The following is a 24,479-nucleotide window of genomic DNA, read 5'->3' on the forward strand; positions in this document are numbered from 1 at the left end:
AAAAAGATTTCTGGGGAAAGTGTCTTGGGGCTGAAAGCACAATACTGAGAGTCAGGAGGCCTGCCGCCTATTCCTGGCTCTGCCATAGATTCTGGGTGACTTTGAGGAAATTGCTTTAGCTCTCTGCCTCAGTTTCCCTCCACAGTAAAATAGGGATAACAAGACTTCTCTCTCACAGGGGAAGTGGGAGACTAAATGAATCAATGTTTGTAAAGCTCTTTCAGCTCTTCAGTGGAAGGAGCTAGGTACATGCTGTATATAATTATTTCACAGCGTAGATGGGAGTTGAAGGGCCCAACAATCCTTATGTCAAAAAGGAAGTTGTTACAAAGACAGTGCAAGTCTGAAATCCTGGAGCAAAGTGCTAATTGGAGGTACAGACAGTAACTCCCCTCTTAACGTCCTCTCGCTTAACGTTGTTTCAATGTTACGTCCATGATCCATTACAGAACATGCTTGTTTAAAGTTGTGCAATGCTCCACTGTAACATCATTTGGCCGCCTGCTTTGTCCACAGCTGCAGCCCCCCATCAGCTCCCTACACCCCCCCCCCCCCGCAGCACCTCCCGCCCGCCAGCGGACCCCGTGGATCAGCACCTTCCCCCTGTTCCCCCTGCCTCCTGCCCACGGCAATCAGCTGTCTTGCGGCATTCAGGAGGCTGCGGGGAGGAGCGAGGACACAGCACACAGCCTCCCCCCTCCCTCCCCTGGAAACCAGCTGATTGCAGCGGGCAGGAGGCAGGGGAGGGAAGGGGGAGGCGCTGATCTGCGGGGTCCGCTAGCGGACAGGAGGCGCTGGAGTGCGGGGGCATAGGGAGCTGATGGGGGCTGCCAGCCGTGGACAAAGCAGGCGGCCAAACAATGTTAGAGCGAAGCATTGCACAACTTTATTAAATTGCTTGTTTGAAATTGTTTAAAATGTATATAATGCCTTTTGTCTGGCAAAAAAAAAAAATTCCCTGGAACCTAACCCCCCTATTTACATTAATTCTTACGGGGAAATTGGATTCGCTTAACGTCGTTTCGCTTAAAGTCGCATTTTTCAGGAACATAACTACAATGGTTAAGTGAGGAGTTACTGTATATCTCCAGACTCCAGCAGCCCTGGATGGTTGCCAGGGCATACAGGGTAGGGGTCTGAATCTGGGTCTTTTGCCCCTAATATTTAATGAGGAAATGATGGATGAATTTTTTTGGGCATTTCCATCTCTTTATCCAGTTATTTGTAAGATGGCCATTTTCATGGTATCTGGGCATAGTTTTATGGTTGGAAGGGGAACACTTATATTTGTTTCTCTTGCTCCACCCCAGCCTTGCCTACAGTCATATATACAGTCTCAAGCTGGGTACAGCTAATTATGCCATCACATCTGTTTCTGAAAGTGGGATTTCTCACCTTGAAAGCCTCACTTCTGGCCTATAGAAGTTAATCAACCTGTATTTAGAAACCGTGACTCATTCAAACCTGCCTCAAATCTTAGTTTAAGAAACAACCCGGAGAGATGACATCAGGCCAAGGATTCCGGAGTCGTGTTGGGTGCGAACAGCATCGGCAATGCTGAAAAGACTGATGGGAAAGGAAGGTGATTTGGGATTTGAAGGCACAAAGTTGGCATTCAGTTTTGTTTGTGTGTTTGTTTTTTGCTAGTTTCACTTAATTGTCATCAAAGGTGAAGACCCAGCACTGAGACTGTTCGTTTTCTTCACTGCAGCAATGCAGATGTTGGGCTCAGTTGTGCTTTTGGGCACAGCCCTGACTGAGAAGCAGTGTGGAAGTGCAAGGGGTAACACCCAGTGATATTGAGCCTCAGACAAATTTCTGAGGCACAGTGTCTCCCCTGGCTCTCTATTTGTGCTGGAGAGTAATGCCTTGATGCACCTTTTGGGGTACAGTGCACTCTTCCACACCCCACAGCTAGCCAGCTTCTCTGGTCCATACATGGGGGCAAAAAGCCATAGCTCCCCTCACTCCCTACTCACTGTCTTCCTTGTTGCTCCTGGGGGGGAATGTTCCAAGTGCAACCTCTGTACTTACCCAATTGCAAGAAGCGACCCGCATGGGCTGCACAGAGGTGTGTCCTTACTGTCTTCCACTCCCCTACACAGCAATATGGGACCAGGAGAAGCGGTCTAGCTCTAATGCACCAGAACATTTCACTGGCAGTGGCCTGTCCAATGAGAGAGCAGGGCCTGCTAAGCTTGTTTCTTTGCTTTAAATGTAGACAGTACAAAAGTTTGCTCCCTTCCGTTCCGGAGTACTGGACCTATGTCAAGGAGGGAGCTGTTTGCTTTTGATCATGTTTTGGTCTACGTCTATTCTCCAAGGCTAGATTCATTTTTGTAGGGTGACTTTTGATAACCATCCGCTGTCTTTGTGATTTATTCCTGGGCTCTAAGGCATGGAGCTGGCCAGATAAGAAACACGTTAAGTATTTAGAATGATACCATCAACTATTATTTGTAATTTATGCTTTTGCTGTTCTGATTTTTAAAATGTCCCATTGCACAGATTAGATAAGATTAAAAAATGAGGAATGTTTGTATTTATATTGCATCCCTGGGCATGTTAACTAATGAAAAAGCTGCAAAGTATGAAATAAAATGGCATTTCTCTTGTACCTATTGACTTATTCCTCAGTACAGATTTGTGCTGGGGTTACTTCAGGCATTCCAAAACAGCCACCACTTTCAGCATTGTTGTAATACACCGAGTAAGCTCCTCCGCTGCTGTAAATTGGCCTAGCTCTGTTGAGTTTAAGGAGTTATGCCTGTTTACACCAATCAAGGATCTGGAACAAAGAACCTAACAGAGAAGATTTTTTTCTCCCCCATCAGCCCCCCCCCCCCAAAAAAAAAGTTTCATAAGTGGATAAGTAAAAGCAGGATTTGAAAATTACCATGAGGAATGTGGTAAGAAATTGTAACTGAATGTTTTAGTATTTATTATATTTGTATTACAGTAACACCTAGAGGCCCCAATAGGAATCAGTGTCTCACTGTACACATATATAGTAAGATGCAGCCCCTTCCCCAAATGTCTCACTGTCTAAACAGACAAAGGGCAGGAAGGGAAGCGGACAGAGAGAAGGGAAGAGACGTTGCCCAAGATCACACAGCAGGTCCGTGTCAGAGTTGGGAATAGGGCGGAGGTCCACTGGGTCAGTCTAGTGCCCTAGCCACTCAAAAACACTGCCTCTGATTGCCTTGCAAAGCTGCTTATTGCAAGGCCCACGATTCATTTTGCAACCTCTTCCATTGCTGAGGGATTCAGTCCCATGGAGGAGGAGGAATCTGTTGAACACTTGTGTGTTTGGCTAGGGTAAAGAAATAGTGTTACACAAGAGGAGGAAGAGAACCTGTGATCTGCCCCAGCTCAGCTGCCTTATTTTCCAGCATGGACTAGAGGCAGCAATATGGATAATGGACCAAGGGAATCCACTGGCTTTCTTGACCAAAATGGCAATCGACACCTCAGATGAATGAGGAAAATGGGAAATATTTAAATGGCATAAGCATGAGAGGAGCCCAAAAGATTCCAACCAGCTGCTACTTCTATCTACCCATTACATGTACCATCAATAGGATTTTTAAAAACAACAACATATATTTACTCAGAGAAGGAGTTAGGGAGAGAACTTGATTAGAACAAAGGAGCTCTTGTTAGAATAAAAAAGGAGAAAGTGAGTGACTACATTTTTACTCCCACAGAAACCAATCAGATAAGGAATAATAAAAGAATGACTAACATTTGCCTAATGACGAACATGTGAAACGGCGTCAGTTCTGATCCCCCCCCCCCCAGCCCTGCTAATATTGAGATTTTCTTATGGCCACCTAAGAAAGGAAGAATGGACAAGGTCTATTTGATCACTAGCATAATAAGGTGAAAGCCTGAAGTATATGTTTGTGCGTAAGAGAGATACAAATAGAGAAATTGCCACTATAGCTAATTTTTTGGGTCATTGGGCACTTGCAGTTGTTTTTACAGAAGAAGCCAAAGGAAGGAGGCAGAGGCTAATTCTTGAATAGTTCTTTGGGGGCTGGGGAAATTGCCACTAAGGGTCAAATCCTGAAAATTCTGGGGCTCCTCCTGTTAGGTGCTGAGTGTCCTCAGCTCCCATTAACTTGGGGCAGGATCTGGCACATGACTGTTAATCCAAAGGGGATTTTTTACAGACGATCGTAGCAATAAAAATCATTTTAGTGTGTTCCTTGCAGCGTGTTCCATTAAAATTAAATTACACACAAAGACAAATGAGGGCTACTTTCTGGCAAGCTGCCTATCCCAGAACCAGAGATATGCTGACCTTTTGCTGATTTGAAGTGGTTTGCAAACACCACTGTTATATTTGCTTCTTGCAAATGTTTCCTCTTGCCTCATTTGTAAAACAAATTTAGATTAATTTACCTCCAACCTGCAGCTGATTCTGTAAGTTACTGAGTCTCCTGGGGAAGGAATAAAGGTCTGGCTCAAAGCTTAGAGCATTGTGAGTCTTTCTGGTTCCCTCGTCTTTCCACAGATGAAGAGCTAAGGCCAGGTGTTTATGCCCAGGAACTCTTTGGCTGTGTATCTACCAACTTTTTGTTTTTTTGGTGCAGGGGATTCCTGATCCATTAGGGGAATAATTGGACTTCTCCCAGTGGAGATAAGGGCACTATGAGCTTCTCAGGCAGTTGCTGCTTTCCTAAAACTGAGCTGGCGTCTCCTGAGTTGTCAATGTGGCCTCCAGCCACAGGGGGCGGCGGTTGTATGGGGGAGCCAGCTAAGATGCAGGCTGCTGGCCCATAGCTAAAGGGCACCTGATCTCCCCACATGTCAAAAATGGCAGCAATACCTTGCAGAGGGAGAAGGAAGCAACGGGGGGGGGGGCGGGGAGTACAAAGGAGGAACCTCAAAACTTGGCAGCAGCCCACTTTAGGGACAGGAGTTTAAGGGGAAGTTTGAACTCCAACAAAGAGACAGAGGGACAGGTGGTATCATGGAGGATAGTAAAGGGGACATTGGTAGGAGAGGCTCAAAGAGAAATTCAGATCCTCGAGGAAAGAAGAAAGCGGGGGATGGGGAAGGACCATGGAGAGAGACTAGAATACAGAACACAGCAGCATGTATATGTAGTATAATCACAGGCACATAACATTAAAATGAAGACAATAACTAGCATTCCCAATTGTGTCCCTGAGTAAAGATAAAATTAAAAGTTGCAACAGTTTTGCCAGTCACAAATAATTAGAGGTGGGCTGAGGAGGTGATGTTTGGATCTGGATTCCTTCCTGTTAGGTATAGGTTCGGTTTCACAGGGTTTGAAGCCAGGCGTAAAGTAAGGTTCAAGTTTGAAGGTGCCAAAATCGTTCAAGCTGCTGTTGTACAATTAGCTACTCTTGTGAGATTCCCTCTGTTTGGGCTTCAAATTTTATGAGGTCAACCAACATTTTAGCTGTATCCAAGCTAGAACTGGAAAATAGGTCCCTTATTGTCTGGGATCTGACCCACAATCAAGACCACAATGGAAAGTTCACATATGGGGATTCAAATCCAGTCCTCCTTCCTTCCCACCTCCAGAGAAGAAAAGAGAAGAAACTCACAGGTGTTTTGATTTCAAAGTTCTAGTTGTGACTGCTCTCTAGTTAATATTGTAATACACTGACTAGCTCCTATGTGTTGCTTCCCTCTACTGGAGAGAATCAGAACAGGTCAACTGTATGCCATTGGCCCTACACTTAGAACAGCGACTTGAGGTTCTACTTGTCTTCAGCTCAAGGGGCAGGAGGGTTTGAGTTCTGTCCTGGTCTCATGTTGAGTTTTAGAGTGGCTGTGGTGTGCAGCAAAATGTCAAAGCTTAAGAAGTTCAAAGAGACCTAAGGGAGTAAGGTTTCCACTTGCCATTCAAAGTCAATATGAGTTTGGCATGTAGGATACTTTGAAATCCCAGGCAATGCTTTTAGCAGATGGTGCCTGTTGCTTGTTCCCAAACTGTATGGCCAGAGAGGTTGGGTGTGGGTGCATGTGTGTGTGTGGCGGGGGGGGGGGGGGGGGAGGGGAGGGCAGGGCAGGCTAGCCAAAATTTGAAGCATCTTAAGCCACTTAAAGGCCTTAGACTGGTATAAGCTGCTTAAGTCACTTTAAGGCTTTAGATGGGTTTAAACTTAAGCTGATTTAAGGCTTTAGAGCAACTTAAGTTCTTGGGCCCTGTGGTTTTAAGATGGTGTGGTCCTTTAAGCAATCACTTAACTGCCAAAGGCCTTTTGAACATTTTTGAACGACACTGTATTTCCTTAGTTTTATACGCATGCCTACTTGTACTGTGCATTCATAGATAGGAGAGTGTTCCCACTCTGCATGCTCCACAGAGGGCATTTTCAAACCCTCATAACTACTAAATGATGAACTACACATTTTCCAGCCTAGCACAGGTTTTGCTATTCCTCACTGAGGAGCCTACACATCAAGTCTGAATGTTCAGAGTTCGGCCATTTGTTAGTACAATGATGGTGAGAATGGGAAACAGAAAATTGCTTTGGTTTTGTTTTTACTATCGTCTCATTCAAAAACAGTTGAACAAAATTAGTTCACAATTACCAGAAAAAAATACGGCTTGAGGCTGGGAAAAGAGTATGGAAAATTTCATCTTCAAAGAATAGTCTTCTGGAAACTTGAGTGAATGATAACAAGGGTTTCTGGAAGCCATTTTACAACCTTAATTAGAGTGGTAACTAACAGCAACTTCTGTAATAAATTAACATTTTGTTACCTGGCGTGATAGCAGGAACTGTCTTTTATAGAATGATGATAACCTTGGGAAGGATTCAGTGGTATTTTATCTTCTGTGGTTTCCTTTGCCTAAGACTGAGGATATTAGCTCTAGAAAGTTAGCAGACTCTGTTACTACATAACACATGATAAAAACAGGAAACTCCCATATCTCTACCAGGAGTGAATGGGATTTCTCTGGGAGAAAGCATTACCGAATTTGTTTCTGGTTGATGAAAGTGATCGGTCATGGAAGGTCAGAGGGGAAAGTTATGGGAAAGCTGTCCTTAGAATGGATGTTGAAGAGAAGACTTCCCCCAAAAGGTGCATGTATGTGCTGTGTAGTGGATCCCTAACCTGCAAAGCACTGCAAGTGATGCCTGGGTTGTAGTTCTTTCCTATAACCACTTCCCCCAACACACACACATAGCTTCAAATAAAGGCGAGCACCGCTCTGCCTACTCTGCTAAAAACAAGGATAGCATCCCTCTTCCCCCTGGCTTGGGTAACCTGTTTCTCTACAGCTCCCCTTCCTCCTTGGGTGGCGCAGTGGGAGCTCCCCCTCCTGTTTCAATCTACTTTAACCACCTACCGCTGCATATTCCTTGAGAAGGAAATTACCGCAGGGAGCAGGAAGAATTGGAAGCAGGATTCAGTAGGTAAAGAATTAAAGGATAGGAATATAATTAATGACAAGCAATATGCTTTTATGGAAAATAGGCCTTGTCAAACAAATCTGATTTTATTCTTTGGTGAGATTACAAGTTTGGTTGATAAACATAACTGGTAAATGTAATAGACTTTTGTAAGGAATTGGACTTAGTAGCATGTGACATTCTGATATTAAAAAATTGGCACTATATAATATCAATCGAGCACATGCTAAATAGAATAAGGACTGGCTAACAGACAGGTCTCAAAAAGTAGTCATCAATGGGAAATCATCACATGGGGTTGTTTCTAGTGGGGTTCCACATGGATCAGTTCTGGGCCCAACACTATTCAACACTTTCATCATAGGTCTGGAGTCAAATATAAAATCACTGCTGATAAAATCTGCAGATGACACAAAGATTGGTGGAGTGGTAAATAATGATGAGGACAGGTCAGTCATACAGAGCAATCTGGATCACTTGGTAAGCTTGGCCCACTCAAACAAACTGTGTTTTAATACAACCAAATGCAAGGCCATATATTTAGGAACAAAAAATGCAGGGCTGCACCTACATGGGGGGCTGTATCCTGTAAAGCAATGACTCTGAAAGGGATTTAGGGGTCACAGTAGATTAGGGTGACCAGATGGCATGATTTTATAGGGACAGTCCCAATATTTGGGGCTTTGTTTTATATAGGCATCTATTATCCCCTACCCCCATCCCGATTTTTCACATTTGCTGTGTGGTCACCCTATAGTAGATGAGCAACTCAACGTGAGCTTCTAGAGCAATGCTGTAGCAGAAAGGGCTAATGTGGTTAGTATGGCTTACACTGGAATACTGTGTCCAGTTCTGGTGTCCATTTTTTAAAAAGGATTTTGAAAAACTGGAGAGGGTATAGAAAAGAGCCACAAAAACGATTGCAGGGCTGGAGAAAATGCCTAACAGTGAGACACTTAAGGAGCTCAGTCTGTTTAGTTTATTCGACAGAAGATTGAGAGGTGACATGACTACTCTGTATAAGTACCTTCACAGGGAGAAAATCTCAGATACTAAAGGGCTCTTTAATCCAGCAGTGAAAGGCAGAACAAGAACCGATGGTTGGAAGCTGGAGCCAGACAAATTCAAATTAGAAATTAGGCACAGTATTTTGGCAGTTGTGGTGCTGAACCATTCAAACAAACTACTGAGGGAAGTGGTGGAGTCTCTATCTGTGGATGTTTTCAGATCAAGGCTGGATTCCTTTCTGAAAGGTATGCTTTAGCCAAATACAAGTTATTGGGCCAATACACAGGTAACTGTGTGAAATGTAGTGCCTTGTGATATACAGGAGATGAGACTAGAAGAGCTAATGGACCTTTCAGGCCTTACATGCTGTGAATAAATGACCGTCTAGAGGTTCCCTTCTTAGTAACAAAAGGGGAAGATGATTTCTTAAAGCTCCTGGGTAGGGGAATGTTAATTGCCTGGGCCTGGCCCATGCCAGGGGGCTGGTTCTTTTTTATTACTGTTGTTTTTGTGAAAACCAGCTTGCACAGTCTCTGTTGACCTTTTTCTTCTCTCCTCTCTCCTTCCCTGAACACAGAGAGTTGGAGGGCGGGATGAGGGGGATGGAAGCGTTGAACTACAGGAGAAACTTTTAAGTCAGGGGCAGAGATTGGTTAGATTACACCTGTACATTTACAAGAATCTCTAGAGTGAGTGCAGCCATGATTCTGGGCATGATGGGAAATAACATGCTATATAAAACTCCCCTGCTGCACTTTCCATAAAAGCGGGAAGGTGAGCTCCTCCATAGGGGAAGGATTAACAGAGTGAAGCAGCTGGAGCAGTCTGTGGGTTTTGCCTTTTGGGGGGCTTGAAACCATCCCTGGTTTCATAGGGTTTCTACACAGTTCACAGATCTTTTATCTCTGTTAGTATTGCCTGGAGCTTCCGCGAGAACAAGCCTGGGACATATGAGGCAATTATGCTGAGGTATACAGCCTTAGACCAACAAGAGCTGAACAGTCAAAATACAACAAAGCCCGTTGCCAACTGTGCCCACATATCTATTCAGGGAACACCATCACAGGGCCTAATAACATCAGCCACACTATCAGAGGCTCGTTCACCTGCACATCCACCAATGTGATATATGCCATCATGTGCCAGCAATGCCCCTCTGCCATGTACATTGGTCAAACTGGACAGTCTCTACGTAAAAGAATAAATGGACACAAATCAGATGTCAAGAATTATAACATTCATAAACCAGTCGGAGAACACTTCAATCTCTCTGGTCACGCGATCACAGACATGAAGGTCGCTATCTTAAAACAAAAAAAACTTCAAATCCAGACTCCAGCGAGAAACTGCTGAATTGGAATTCATTTGCAAATTGGATACTATTAATTTAGGCTTAAATAGAGACTTGGAGTGGCTAAGTCATTATGCAAGGTAGCCTGTTTCCTCTTGTTTTTTCCTACCCCCCCCCCACCAGATGTTCTGGTTTAACTTGGATTTTAACTTGAAGAGTGGTCACTTTGGATGAGCTATTACCAGCAGGAGAGTGAGTTTGTGTGTGTATGGGGGTGGGGGGGATGTGAGAACCTGGATTTATGCAGGAAATAGCCCAGCTTGATTGTCATGCACATTGTGTAAAGAGTTGTCACTTTGGATGGGCTATCACCAGCAGGAGAGTGAATTTGTGTGGGGGGGTGGAGGGTGAGAAAACCTGGATTTGTGCTGGAAATCACTTTAGATAAGCTATTACCAGCAGGACAGTGGGGTGGGAATAGGTATTGTTTCATATTCTCTGTGTATATATAAAGCCTGCTGCAGTTTCCACGATATGCATCTGAGGAAGTGAGCTGTAGCTCACGAAAGCTCATGCTCTAATAAATTGGTTAGTCTCTAAGGTGCCACAAGTCCTCCTTTTCTTTTTGCGAATACAGACTAACACGGCTGTTACTCTGAAACCAGTCAAAATACAAACATGCATATAGATGCAGTGCTTGGCAAACTCAGTTTCTTTGCATACATATAATTGGCTTAATTTCAGTGTAATTATGTGGATTTGCGGTGGACCCCGGGCTGTTTGTTCGCCCCTCTTGGTCATATTTGTTCTGCCCTAGAAGAGACGGAGCTTGGGATCCTAATGCAGCAGCCTCTAACGTACCTTATTGTTCACTTTTGTGACTATCAAGTAACATACACAGTGCTTCTTTGGTGAACTGTAAATGAGCAGCTAACAAATTACAGCCGATTGTAGCTATGTGGACAGTTAAAAGCAGCTGCAGATGAATAAAAATGCTAATGTAGTATTAGAGCACCTGCAGTACGGTCAATATTCAGTGTCAGTGGTACACTGATAATATTGCATTTGGCTTGCTGATGTATCTTTGCACACTCAACCTGGGTGTAAATAAAGAGAACTCCCTCGTTTCTGTTCATTTACAGAGTTGCAAACAAAACTGACTGAGAGCAGGTCTGAAGAAGGCAAGGTTTGCATTCTGTTTTCTACGATTTCCCTTCCAGAGACTCTGGTTCACACGTTGCTTAGGTCTAAGGTGAGCAGGTAGCAAGTGTGAAAAATCAGGTCACTTTTTGTGGGGGGAGGAGGAGTTAATAGTTGTTTATATAAGACAAAGCCCCTAATATCGGGGTGTCTGGTCATCTTACTTAGGTCCAAGAACAAGTTTAGCTGTAGGAAATGCAGGCCTTTAAGAAAAGCTCTGGAGTGGTCAGAATGAAAAGCTGCCGAAGTCACAGAATGGACCAGTTAAACATTGTTTTGTATGGAAGCTGACCTTTGTTTCTCAGTGACTATGGTAAATAGCAAGAGTAGGGCATGTGATGTGGTAACTGTGAGCCTTTTCAATACTCCATCTAGCGTGATGCTTCTGTGGAAGGCAAGAAGCACTTGTAATTTACCTGCCTAACTGTGCAGTGTTCTTGGACATCTTGCAGAAAACCCTTCTCCTCCTATTGTGCTTCCTCTTAATTAACAAAAGGAGAGTCTTAACCATCCCATTCTTATCCCAGCCACATGTCTCTGCCAGAACAAGCTTTGTTGAATTCTACAGTGTCCATTGTGGTTCAGCGCCATGTCTGGAACAGCTACACTTACAAGTCAGAGAAACTATGTGAAATAATATCAATAGTTTAATAATATTTATGGCAGTGACACCATGACTGATGTTGAGTAGTGGCACAGTCTACTCTTAAATGATCTATCTCAGAGGAGGGTCTGTTAAAACAAGGAGTCATGTACTCATTCCATGAGAGTCCAACAAAATATTTTTTTTTAAAAAGCTGCAGATCAAAGACATGATGCACTAAAAGGCAGTACATAATATGCTGGTAATAATCAGTGAACTATTGAATTTTTCAGTACCTGTCCCCTCCCAAAGGCCAAATAGATCCCGGAGTTAAAGTGGCGTTGAATCAGGGAGCTGTAGCCTTCAGTCAAGGTGGTGTTTCAAATGTTGCGGGACTAAATGGGGTGGGAAAGTCCAGAGCCTAAATAAAACATTTTTCTCCTCACTCTTCTGCCTTAATCTCCTCTCATTTTTCCCTTAGTGTAGAAATGGTGTTAACTTTTGATGAAACAATAGTTGGTCTATAATCCCCACCACCATTTTTGAGTAACTACTATGAGTCCCAAACACCTTTGGCATGGATTTATCTGCCTACTCCTGGGTATTTGGTAGTTCAGCTGTGACTCTGTAGCTACATACACAACCACCTTTATAGCTACATTCCTGAATGTAGAAGACTTCAGGTATTAATACTAGATGCTGCATTAAACTAAAGGACAGCTTTGCCATCCACCCATGCCGAAGCCTGAGCTTTTCAAAGCTGATTAAGCGTTTTACTGACACGGCTCCCATCAATTTCTATAGGAATTCTGTGTGTAAAATCCCTTCGTGAGCTGTCAACAGCTCAACCCAAGATCATTGCTAATGTTGGGTCTGATTGGTGGGTCTGATTGGCCATACTGTCTTCTTTATAAAGATAGGCAGTTCTGACTGCCTGGTGCTTACAGTGTTAATTTATTAACGCCTGCTGAATCTTGCTTGTGTTGCAGCAGCAATTTTGTAAAGAAGCGTCATATAGCTGTGTATGGCCCCATTCACGGACTATGACGTGAATGTATCTGGTCCTTGATTCTACACTCAGAGCAGGGGATTTAAGGCCATAGTGGAGTTATTTTATCTTATGAGCTCTTCATAACTTGTGTCTTGAGAGGCCCTTTGAATTCTGTTCTTTTCAAGGATTTCTTAATTAGTCTACTCCATAGCTATGTGACAGTGGAGCAAATGAGTCATGCCTGAAGGGAGAGGAGACATTTCAGCAGTAGGCTTCTATTCCCCTTTGCTATGTGAACCACGAGTAAGCAGCGTGGTAAATAGCCCTAACAGCATTATTGATTAATTATCAAGCCTGAACGCCCACACACACACAGCTTAATAGGACAAATTGTATACCATGCATTTAGAAGTGTGAAAAGAGCTCTCTACTGCTGCACTAGCTATGGTAGCAGTTGGTTTTCTGGGTCACCCACTACCACTATCTGATCCTCGCTTTTCTTACCTAGAAAATGGTCCCATACTAATACCAGTTGTATGATCCAAACTCATCCTAACTCAGTGTAGATGGGAAGTAGTGAGGTCCAGTAGATAAGACACAGGACTGGGATTTGAGTCCTGGATTGTATTCCGGCTCTGTCATTGATAGAGTGTGTGACTTTAGGTATGTCCCTTAACTTCTCTGTAACTCTTTTTTCCCATCTGTAAACTGGGGACAATGACACTTGTCCACTCTTATGGGTCCCTTTGAGATGCACAGATGAGAAGTGCTCTATTCCTGCTAAGCATTATTATAATGCACCCCCAATAGCTGGAGTGCTGAAAAGACATGAGGCATGGCTGAAACATTTTGGACCATTTTAGCTGCTATATTAATTCTAGGGATGGTCAGAAAAGCAACAATTTGATTTCATGAAATATGTCACAGTTTGGGAATTTGTTTGTGAGAGAGCAGAACAAAATGGAGATATTTCAAAACATGTTGCAAAAAACCTCCAGAGAGAGTGAGCCATCCTCTCACCACAAAATAGCCTACTGGTTAGGGCACTCCCCTGGGATGTGAGAGACCCAGGTTAGAGTACCCACCCAGCCGTATTCAGAGCTGGGACTTGTCCCTATGTCTCCTACCACCTAAGTGAGTGTCCAAACTAATTGGCTATTCCAGGAGTCTTTCTCTCCCTCCCTCACCTGGACCTGAGAAGCCTTCCGTGCAACATTTTGGCGAAACCCATACATTGCCACAAAACATTTTGGTTTAGATAAAATAGCATTTTCTGTCCAAAATAGTTAGGTTTTTTTTTTAAATGCAGCCAGCTGTAATGCCTCCTGTTCTGCATCCTGTAGCATGCAGAAGATCCCCTGCCTTTTTTCTTTATGTACTATTTGTATTGGTACCAAGCCAAAAAAACAGTAACACAGGATGTGATCAACTGTGCCTGGAAAAATGTAATCAATCTCAGGTGCATATCATAGCCAATGTTGGGCTATACAGCACAGTGGATGGATACGGAGACAATATTTCAGAAGAGGTTATTAACATGACTGAAGACAGAGTATTGAAGACAGGGTATAATAAGTAACTTTGTCATTGAACAATATGTAATGCTGACAGACCCTGGTCATTGGCAGGTGGGATTGAACCGGGGACCTCTGGAGCTTAGTGCATGAGCCTCTACCACATGAGCTAAAAGCAAACTCATTGTTAGCTAAGGCTGTAGATCAGACTCATTAACTGATCTCTCTCTAAGTGGTTTCAGTGCCACTAGATGGGACAGAACACCACACCCAGAAGGTGTGGGGGTTACACGTACATACAAGTTTTCTCCTTTCCGATCCTCCTTGGGGCTGTTCACGCCACCCAACTTCCAGAGGCTAGCACTGCACAATGGGGTTAGAGAAAATCAGGATTCACACGCCCCCTACATTGGATTGACTGTCTGATGACACTTCCCTAACCAATCGTAATGGGAAGAGTCCAGTGTTTTCTTTGACCTCTCAGCAAGGGAGCCCCCAAAGGTTCTCAGAATCGCATAGATGTCTAAGCCGTCATTCGTAGTCATGTCCAGGCCCTGATGAAAGCCCGTAAGTGTTATTCTCCAGAGGTTAAGGTTAATGGGAAAGTCTCTGACCCAACAAATCAGGATGGACTTGTAGGGAAAAGTCAGATGGACATTCCTTTGGTAGTGACTATCACAGTTCAGGATACAAAGATTTCCCGTATGTACAGTAGTCCCTTGCTTTTATTTCTTCATGCATTTTTTAAAAATGATCTTTTAGGGTTGAAGTATTCCAGGCTTGGTCTCTGCCTGAGCATAGCTTTTACTTTGAATGTTTGAAGTGAACCTCCTCTGATGTTACTTAATCATGAGTGGGTTCAGGGAGGGGATATTGTCCCCATGATTATAAGGACTTGCTGCTCTGTTTTATCACACAGATCGTTGAAAAATGACTCAACCATGGCACGTAAATAGTCCCCAGTGAGGAGTATGTCCAAGACTAAGTTTAAAAAATATTGTTTGGAAAGTAAGAAAGTTGGGACCATTTGAAAATTACACACTGAATACCCGTAGTAGAATCATTCCTTAAATTCAAGTGATTGTTCGAGGGATGGGTTGTGCATGGGTGCATTTTTTCCAAAGTAAGCACTTTTTGAGATATGTTAGTAACCAGTTGACCCTAAGCTTAAGCATTTGTGTTACTTTGAGGACTTATTTAAAGTGGCTTAAGTGCTAATTTTAACCACCCTAAAGACTTAAAGCAGCATACAATCTTAGGTCACTGTGGGGTACATTCTGTTCTGAAAAGTGGCTCTGTAAAAATGCTACCATTGGGTTCCATTTTTGTATCTCAAGGGCTTCTGTAGCAAATATGACCTGGTGCCACAAATGTTCTCTGAGATCTAAAGTGCATGCTCTGTTCTTTCTGGCTAATGCATAATCACCAATAACAACTCTTTGATCCAAAATCTGCCTCAGTTACCAAGCCCCTCTCACTGTCTCAAACTGGGGTGGAGCAGATGCAGTAGAGGGCACAATCTGGCTTTGCAGCTGGCATGTAGTAATTCTGTTGATGAAGCATGAGCCAGAATGGACTTGGCTTCTTGTCACTTTGCTGCTTCTGAAGGGCTCTAAAGCAATAAAATCTGATTGGGGGGAGATGGCTCTGAATACAAACAGGGTGCAGGGCAGGTCATTTCAGCAAGGAGATGCCATTTGAAATAGTCATTATTCAGCCCTATGAACTGCACTAAGAAATGAATGTGCTTTAAATTCTTGTGCTACTGCAAGGATTTGAAGGTTCTTAGTCACACTAGAATAAGAACCAGACTGAGGCTTTAAACTGGGCCTGTACTGGGACAAGGAGGGGCTACACTGCAGCATGAACCCCTGGAAACCAGGAGTTCACACAAGAATGGCAGCCTTCCAAAGCTTGCAACATGCTGTCTTCTCCAGCCAGATTCACTCTGCTGGACAGTGTGAGTGTGTGTGCAGGGAAGGTGACATGGTTCTGTCCTCCTCTGTTCACAGTGGGGTGACTTGTGCCATTTGTGGCAGTGATCTGGAAGGCCGGTGCTCAGAGAGTGCAAAGACTGCGACTGTGGCTAATGTCTCCCGCACCTCCCATGAGCACCCACACAGAGCCAACTACAATGTAGCCTCGAATATTTGGATGGAAGCTCTCTGAGTGTCCATGTGGGCCTGTGCTAGTTGAGTGAAATGCTTCTGTTGGAGGTAACAGGTTGTCAATGCTTTACTTGCTCTGTTCCCAGCTCATCAGCGATGGCAGCGTGGTGTACGCAGAAGCCCTCTGGGATCACGTCACCATGGATGACCAAGAGCTGGGATTCAAGGCCGGCGATGTCATTGAAGTGATGGATGCTACCAACAAGGAGTGGTGGTGGGGGAGGATCCTCGACAGCGAAGGCTGGTTTCCAGCCAGCTTTGTACGGGTAAGGACCTAAACATTGTTTTTAACCCCAGTCCATTGACACCAGCTTCCTGATAGGAGTGCCCCAAGCACTTCCATGGCTGGAGGTGATTTGGTGTAGAATGCACTGGTGATCAGAGCCATGTACATTGTTGCTTCCCTTTAATAATGCTGTGCTAGGGTTGTCAACCCTCCCGGTTTCACCAGGAGTCTCCCGGAATTGGGCTCTATCTCCCGGAGGCTACTGAAGCCAAAGTGAGGGATTTTAGGCTGCTAAAAGTCCAGTGGCACAGCACGGCTAAAGTGGGCTTGCTGCCTGCCCTGGCCCCGCCCTGCTCCCAGAAGCGGCTAGCATGTCCCTGCTGCCCCGGGTGGCGGGGGAAGGAGTCTCCATGCGCTCACCCTGCCCTGAGCACTGATTCCGGAGCTCCCATTGGCCGGGAACTGTGGCTAATGGGAGCTGCGGAGCAGTGCCTGCACCCCCTCCCCCATCCCACACCCCAACCCACTCCCCTAGTCCTGAGCTCCCTTCCAGAGCCAGCACCCCATACCACATCCCAAACCCCCTCCTGCACCCCAACCCTCTGGCCCAGCTCTGAGCCTCTTCCCAACCCAAACTCCCTCACAGAGCTTGCACCCCACACCTCCTCCTGCACCCCAACCCTCTGCCCCAGGCCTAGCCCGGAGCCCCCTCCTACACTCCAAACCCCTTGGCCCCAGCCCAGAGCCCGGACCTCCTCCCACACCCCAGCCCCCTGCCCTAGCTCTGAGCTCCCTCCCAGAGCCAGCACCCCACCCCACACCACCCCACACTCCAAACCCCCTCCTGCATCTCAACCCCCTGCCCCAGCCTGCTGAAAGTGAGTGAGGGTGGGGGAGAACGAGTGACGGAGGATGGAGCGGTGCAGGAGCGGGGTCACGAGGCGGGGGCAGGGCAAGGGTATTTGGGTTTGTGTGATTAGACAGTTGGCAACCCTATGCTGTGCTGAACTGAAGCCTCAGTGGATCTCTCCATTTCTCAAGGTAGAACCAAATCCCCAGCGAGTGTAAAGCATCATAGTTGAATTGAAATAAATGGAGCCATGCTGAACCTACACCCCAGCTGAGGATCTGGTCCTACAAGCCCCATTTATTGGATGTAACAGACTTGGTGGACAAAATGCGAGCTCCAGAAGTGTAGTCTGTGGTTTGGATAGTGCAGAAGTGGGATTCATTCCTTACTGCTAGTTTGCCAGGACATCCGTGTTCTCCTTACTTATGGGGGAGAACAAGAGTCCAGGCAGATTCAGTGCATGGGTCCCATATTTTCCTTCTCTTTCCAAGTAAGAGGGAATTTAAATGCCATTGTGTGAGCTGCAGTTCTCAGTATGGAATCCCGGCTCTGCATTCACTGCTCATGGGCAGTCTCTTCAGCATGACTACATTAACTGAGAATTTATATGGGCAAATTCAGATCTGTCAGGACACCTGGATTCTCAGTCATTTGTCCTCACACAAATTACTTGATACAAATTATGTATTTATGCCTGTAGCAAAAGTCCTGGTCGGGAGTCTGACTGATTGGGACATAAAAGTTTTGAAATCTTTTGCTAGGGCTGTGCAGGAGGCAAAGAAGAAGTTCCTTGTCTCCTCCTTAGCATCCTTAGTCCCTAGCAGAAGACCTGTTCCAGATGATAAAACGTTGTAGTTTGTAAATAATATCACTTGGATGTGGACCTAGCTCTGACCTTCCATGGGGACAGAACTGTTTCTGGAGAGTCTTTTCTGCTTGAGCACCACACTGAGGTTGCATTGGAGGAGCTTCAGGTTGTTGCCTATAAGTTGGACCCATGTCCCTCCGGCGTGGTAAAACCCTATGGTGAGACAGCATATCTGTTGCTGACAGGCATTGTCAGTGCTGGCCTTTAAAAGGGCAGGATGCCAACTTCTCCTACTGGAATAGTTAGAATCATAGAATCATAGAATATCAGGGTTGGAAGGGACCCCTGAAGGTCATCTAGTCCAACCCCCTACTCGAAGCAAGACCAATTCCCAGTTAAATCATCCCAGCCAGGGCTTTGTCAAGCCTGACCTTAAAAACCTCTAAGGAAGGAGATTCTACCACCTCCCTAGGTAACGCATTCCAGTGTTTCACCACCCTCTTAGTGAAAAAGTATTTCCTAATATCCAATCTAAACCTCCCCCACTGCAACTTGAGACCATTACTCCTCGTTCTGTCATCTGCTACCATTGAGAACAGTCTAGAGCCATCCTCTTTGGAACCCCCTTTCAGGTAGTTGAAAGCAGCTATCAAATCCCCCCTCATTCTTCTCTTCTGCAGGCTAAACAATCCCAGCTCCCTCAGCCTCTCCTCATAAGTCATGTGTTCTAGACCCCTAATCATTTTTGTTGCCCTTCGCTGGACTCTCTCCAATTTATCCACATCCTTCTTGTAGTGTGGGGCCCAAAACTGGACACAGTACTCCAGATGAGGCCTCACCAATGTCGAATAGAGGGGAACGATCACGTCCCTCGATCTGCTCGCTATGCCCCTACTTATACATCCCAAAATGCCATTGGCCTTCTTGGCAACAAGGGCACACTGCTGACTCATATCCAGCTTCTCGTCCACTGTCACCCCTAGGTCCTTTTCCGCAGAACTGCTGCCTAGCCATTCGGTCCCTAGTCTGTAGCGGTGCATTGGATTCTTCCATCCTAAGTGCAGGACCCTGCACTTATCCTTATTGAACCTCATCAGATTTCTTTTGGCCCAATCCTCCAATTTGTCTAGGTCCTTCTGTATCCTATCCCTCCCCTCCAGCGTATCTACCACTCCTCCCAGTTTAGTATCATCCGCAAATTTGCTGAGAGTGCAATCCACACCATCCTCCAGATCATTTATGAAGATATTGAACAAAACCGGCCCCAGGACCGACCCTTGGGACACTCCACTTGATACCAGCTGCCAACTAGACATGGAGCCATTGATCACTACCCGTTGAGCCCGACAATCTAGCCAGCTTTCTACCCACCTTATAGTGCATTCATCCAGCCCATACTTCCTTAACTTGCTGACAAGAATACTGTGGGAGACCGTGTCAAAAGCTTTGCTAAAGTCAAGAAACAATACATCCACTGCTTTCCCTTCATCCACAGAACCAGTAATCTCATCATAAAAGGCGATTAGATTAGTCAGGCATGACCTTCCCTTGGTGAATCCATGCTGGCTGTTCCTGATCACTTTCCTCTCATGCAAGTGCTTCAGGATTGATTCTTTGAGGACCTGCTCCATGATTTTTCCAGGGAATGAATTAATGGCTCTTTGCTCCAGCAACTCAAGCATTGCCAATTATCACTTGACCTCTGATCTATTTCAGGGAAGAGCTATAGGGAATGGAGTATCAAAGCAATTCCAGCTAACCTGGGCTTCTCAGACTTCCTTGATTCTATGCAATCCAGTTTTAGTTGTGGGTCTAACATGGAGATTGCACTGGTTTTCCTGGTCCATGCTCTCCTGCTAGCAACAAAGGCAAATCGGCGTCCCACATCTTTGATCCATCAGCTTTTGTCAATAATGTTGACCGGAATGACTACATTTAGCTATAATTGAGTACACATAGGTCATATGAATGTGGATGTGTGCAATGTGTGGGTATGGATGTGATAATCCTATCTTAACAAATGTTAACTACATAGAAATCTAAACAGACTCTTTGTGTTCACTGCAATATCTGTAGCACTAAAATGGCTGAAGTGGAATGGACATTTGCAAAATGATGTTGCATGTTCCTTACTTGAATTTTCTTTATTCTTTCCTAAGCATTTTGTTTGATACTTTTCTAAATGTTATTAGATATTCAAATGGGGTAACCTGAGACCAGTTAAATATGCGCTATGGCATACTGAACTGGTATGAACTGAATTGAAAATTGCCTGGAATTACCTAACAGTGGTTTTAGTACAGCTGATGAAGTAGACTGTGTACAGCAAGTCTTCTAGGAAAATGTCTGATATTTTTGCCAATATTCATGCTGTGCTGCCATCTAGTGGCCATTCTGAAAGGCACATGAGTCTCATAACCTTGAGCTGTCTCTTCATACGGAATTACTTTCCCATTGGCATCTATATTCAATTTATATAAAGAAATGTTTTATTACTGTTATTTACCTTGTAGTAATGAGTGTCCCCTAATTTACTCCTTAACAAAGACTATCAAAGCAGAATGTATCTAGTGATTTATTACCCTAAACCAGCCCCATAAAAAACCTTCAGTCTTGACTAGTAAATCATTTACTGAGGTGCTTGCCCTGGATTTATATGTATTTCCTCACATCACACCTGTGATCCTTCCATCCAAGAGGGAGCCCATCAATGTCACACCTCAGTTAACGGGAGCAGTGGCTGGGTGATGTGAAGGCATCCCCCAAGTGCTGAATAGCTATCATCTGCCGTATTCTCAGCCCCTCCAAGGTCTACAGAGCAAATGGCCAGGTCTACTGACTGAACCTAGTTATCCCTATCACTAGAATTCCCTCCACCCTCCCGTGGCCAATCTCTGGGCCCAGGTTCTGGATATTTCATAGAATTAATTCTGGAGGACACTGACTAACCAGTGTGTGGGCTCTAGGAATGTGACAGGGAGGAATTGCTGATCACAACAGCCTTGCTGTCCTCCAACATGCCCTTGTTGGTGGTAGAAGGAGCTGAATTAGTGACGCAGGCAAGATGAGAGAGTAAAAACAGGGAATTGAGGGACTGTTACCCAATGGAAACCCATGTGTGTTTGACACAGCTCCGAGTGAACCAAGATGAACCCATGGAAGACTACCCTATGAAGGCAGAGGACGGCAAAGAGGAGGATGCCAGCACCGCCGCCCGGCGTTATGGGGTGGGGCAGACAAGCAAGGACCAAATGAGGACCAATGTTATCAATGAGATCATAAGCACAGAGAGAGACTACATCAAACACCTGAAGGACATCTGTGAGGTAACCAGGCTGTGAAAGGAGAGAATGAGGGGCATATAAAATGGGTGTGACCCAAATGCATGAACTGAACCCACTTCAGAAGGGAGAGATCCCCAACCCCCACCCTACTAAGCTGTCTTGTGCTCTTCTTCTCTCTCTAGCTGCAAACTACTTTTCTTCCCTTAAGAAAAGAACCCTCAGTTAGCAGAGTTGTCTCTCTGTCATATACCTTCTGCCTACCCCCTGTGTAATCACCGTGCATGTTCAGGAAATGGAGAATACTGATTCATTCCAGGAATATCCCAAATGCTCCTTTATTTGGAACACACAGAGGAGTCCTGATTAAATGTAATTAACTGAATTTCTCAAGCCAAGAAGACTAGAATACTAGCACCACTATATTCTTTATTAATAAATGGTGAGAGGTGGCATGATCAGAAATACCCACCTTCGTGCAAATCATATACTCACAGACCCAAACCGTGGGGACTGTTCGGCCTATTAGAGCATTCACTTCTGAACATGCTGAATATTCTGACATCTCCTTTCACAAGAGACATGCCATGTCTGAATGAATAAGTGATAATTGGTGATAACAGCTGATTGGTGAATTGCACTGAATAAGTGATAATTGGTGATAACAGCTTTGCATGGACATAGCACCTTTCCTCCCCAAACACTTCGCAAAATACATACCTAAAACACCACTGATCTGCAGCCTCCTCCAGGATGGAGGAAGGACGCCAACTGGGGAGAATCAGAGCACCCAACAGGGAAAACAGAGACAGTTTTATCTAAGGACTCTAGCATATTCAAGCCCAGATCCTCAGCTTGTGTAAAACAGCATAAATCCATCAATGGAGCTATGTCAATTTATACCAGCTGAGGATTTGGCCCTTTGGGTTTAACCAGAGTATCTGGTACCCATACAGTCAGCTAGTTATTTACCGGAGAAGATTCTATAGGGCAGGTCGTACCTTTGAGCATGGGTTACGGTATCATCCAAGGCATGTTTCTGACTATGGTTTGATTTCCAGGTGTGCCATTTTTAGGCATGGTACCTTCAGAAATAGTAATAAAAGCACAGCAGACTCATACTAGAAAAGTATAGGGTTTTGCTCTAAAACCCACTTTCATTGACTCCAGTGGTCTGTGGACCAGGCCCTTGAGCAAGTACCCAACACCCCTTGAAAATCTGACTTCTTTCCAGGGTTACATTAAGCAGTGCCGCAAGAGGGCTGACATGTTTACAGAAGAACAGCTGAAGACAATCTTTGGGAACATTGAAGACATTTACAAATGCCAGAAAAAATTTGTAAAAGCTCTGGAGAAGAAATTCAATAAAGACCATCCACACTTGAGTGAGGTCGGCTCCTGCTTCCTGGAATATGTGAGTTGATTTACAGTGTCTACGTGGGAGAAGGCTAGTGGGCCAGATGTTAGCTGGGGTGGACCAGAAGAGAAGTCTGATATTTCTCTGATGGAATTTTTAAGCTTTAGGTTTTTTAGAATTAAATTTATAGCCCTTCTGGTTGCCAAGAAGACCTTCCCAATGTGACTCGCTAAAAAGCTGCCTTGCTGAGTGCAATACCTCTCCATTGGGGGTGAAAACTCTGTAGCCTAATGTTGCCATTTGCAGGCCAATATTTTAAGTGTTTCACTGCTGATCATTTCATCAGAAACATCCATCTGGGTAGGGGATAGAGTGGCCTGTGGGGTACATGGGATGTTGGACGCATCCTAGCCTGTCTGATAAGTAGCAATTACCATAATTTTTAATTGGCCTCGGCCAGGCAAACATATAGGACATGTATCAGATGGGCCTCTTCTCCCTAAGAGGAGACTGCGGGTTGGCATAATGGAAGTGGCCTGAGGGGCACTTGTAAATCCATCATTGAGCGTATAGGCCCACCAGGGAGAGAAGTATATCAGCGTACCTGGCAGTACCCACTACCAAAAGGCACCACTGCCAAGGCCAGGGTGAGGTGTGGAAGAGACTAGTGGTTGCCTACCAGGATAGGTGGGTGGAGTCCCTTTATTGTGAAGCAGTGTAGGTACTGTAGTTGTTTTGGGCAGAGGGGCCTGCAGTGGCTGAGATCTGCACTGTGCAGCATTTTCAGGCCCAGACTCTGATATGAGAGAGATGACTACTCGGGGTTGCCTTTTCATTCCCATCACAGCAAACAGAGTTCCAGATTTACTCCGAGTACTGCAACAACCACCCCAACGCCTGCGTGGAGCTGTCCCGACTCACCAAAGTCAACAAGTATGTCTACTTCTTTGAAGCGTGCCGCCTGCTTCAGAAGATGATCGACATCTCTCTGGATGGGTTTCTGCTGACCCCAGTGCAGAAAATCTGCAAGTATCCACTGCAGCTGGCTGAACTGCTCAAATATACCAACCCCCAGCACAGGTAGGTGCAACATGTTGGGGAACGGCTTAGATGCACATGGGAATGGGCAATTTGAGAACAGTTGTCTCAGAGTTACAGAAAAAGGATACTCGTGGTAGCTGTATGTTATATTCACAGTTGTTTAGCGTGCCCTCTTACCAGATAGATCCTTTTCTATTAGGCAAACACTGAGCTTTCTCTACCTGTGTAGTAGGTACCACCCTACTGTTTGATCAGTATCGCGTTCACTTCCTTATTTGAGCCCCAAGAGTGATATTAGCACAGCCAATAGGCCTCAACAGTCAATTTTTGCTTCCTTTGCTGGCTGTGCAGGAGCACAGCACAAAATGCTGTAGGTCCTACCAAAACAGAGGCTGTTTTTATGGGAATCTGAACAAAGCCTGAGTTAGAAGTATCATGTCTGAAAGGATGGGTTCTTTGGCCAGAATTAGCCAGGCTGTCTGAACAGCTGGGCTGTGACTGATACTGCAGGGTATAAGGAGAGTAGTGGACTTGGCCTGCTGCTGTCCTATGGCCCAGTGGATTCATAGTGAGCACAGACACTCACCTTCAGGTATCTAGCCTGCCCTCCCTGCCTGCAGGAACTGTGTACCGTTATGGAGATCTTCTCCATAGCATCAGGGGGCATGCACAGTTCATATATTAGGTCTGGGCTGCTTCAGCACCCTCGCATAGTCAGCCCCCAGCTTTGAAACCCGTTCCTGGGACACACTGCATGG

At 45.0% G+C, this 24,479-nt stretch overlaps 1 protein-coding gene across 4 annotated transcripts in view; it reads left to right on the forward strand.

Annotated features, from left to right (window-relative positions):
- ARHGEF4 (Rho guanine nucleotide exchange factor 4) overlaps positions 1 to 24,479 on the forward strand; it is a 178,595-nt gene that overhangs the window by 143,583 nt on the left and 10,533 nt on the right. For all 4 annotated transcript variants that reach the window (XM_084638300.1, XM_084638301.1, XM_084638302.1 and 1 more), the window contains 4 exons: positions 16,245 to 16,424; positions 21,174 to 21,368; positions 22,558 to 22,737; positions 23,528 to 23,760. In XM_084638300.1, coding sequence (XP_084494426.1) covers positions 16,245 to 16,424; positions 21,174 to 21,368; positions 22,558 to 22,737; positions 23,528 to 23,760 — 788 coding nt within the window. The remainder of the gene's footprint in view (positions 1 to 16,244; positions 16,425 to 21,173; positions 21,369 to 22,557; positions 22,738 to 23,527; positions 23,761 to 24,479) is intronic.

This window comes from Lepidochelys olivacea (assembly GCF_965140295.1).
Source record: "Lepidochelys olivacea isolate rLepOli2 genome assembly, chromosome: 9".
NCBI classification, from domain to species: domain Eukaryota; kingdom Metazoa; phylum Chordata; order Testudines; family Cheloniidae; genus Lepidochelys; species Lepidochelys olivacea.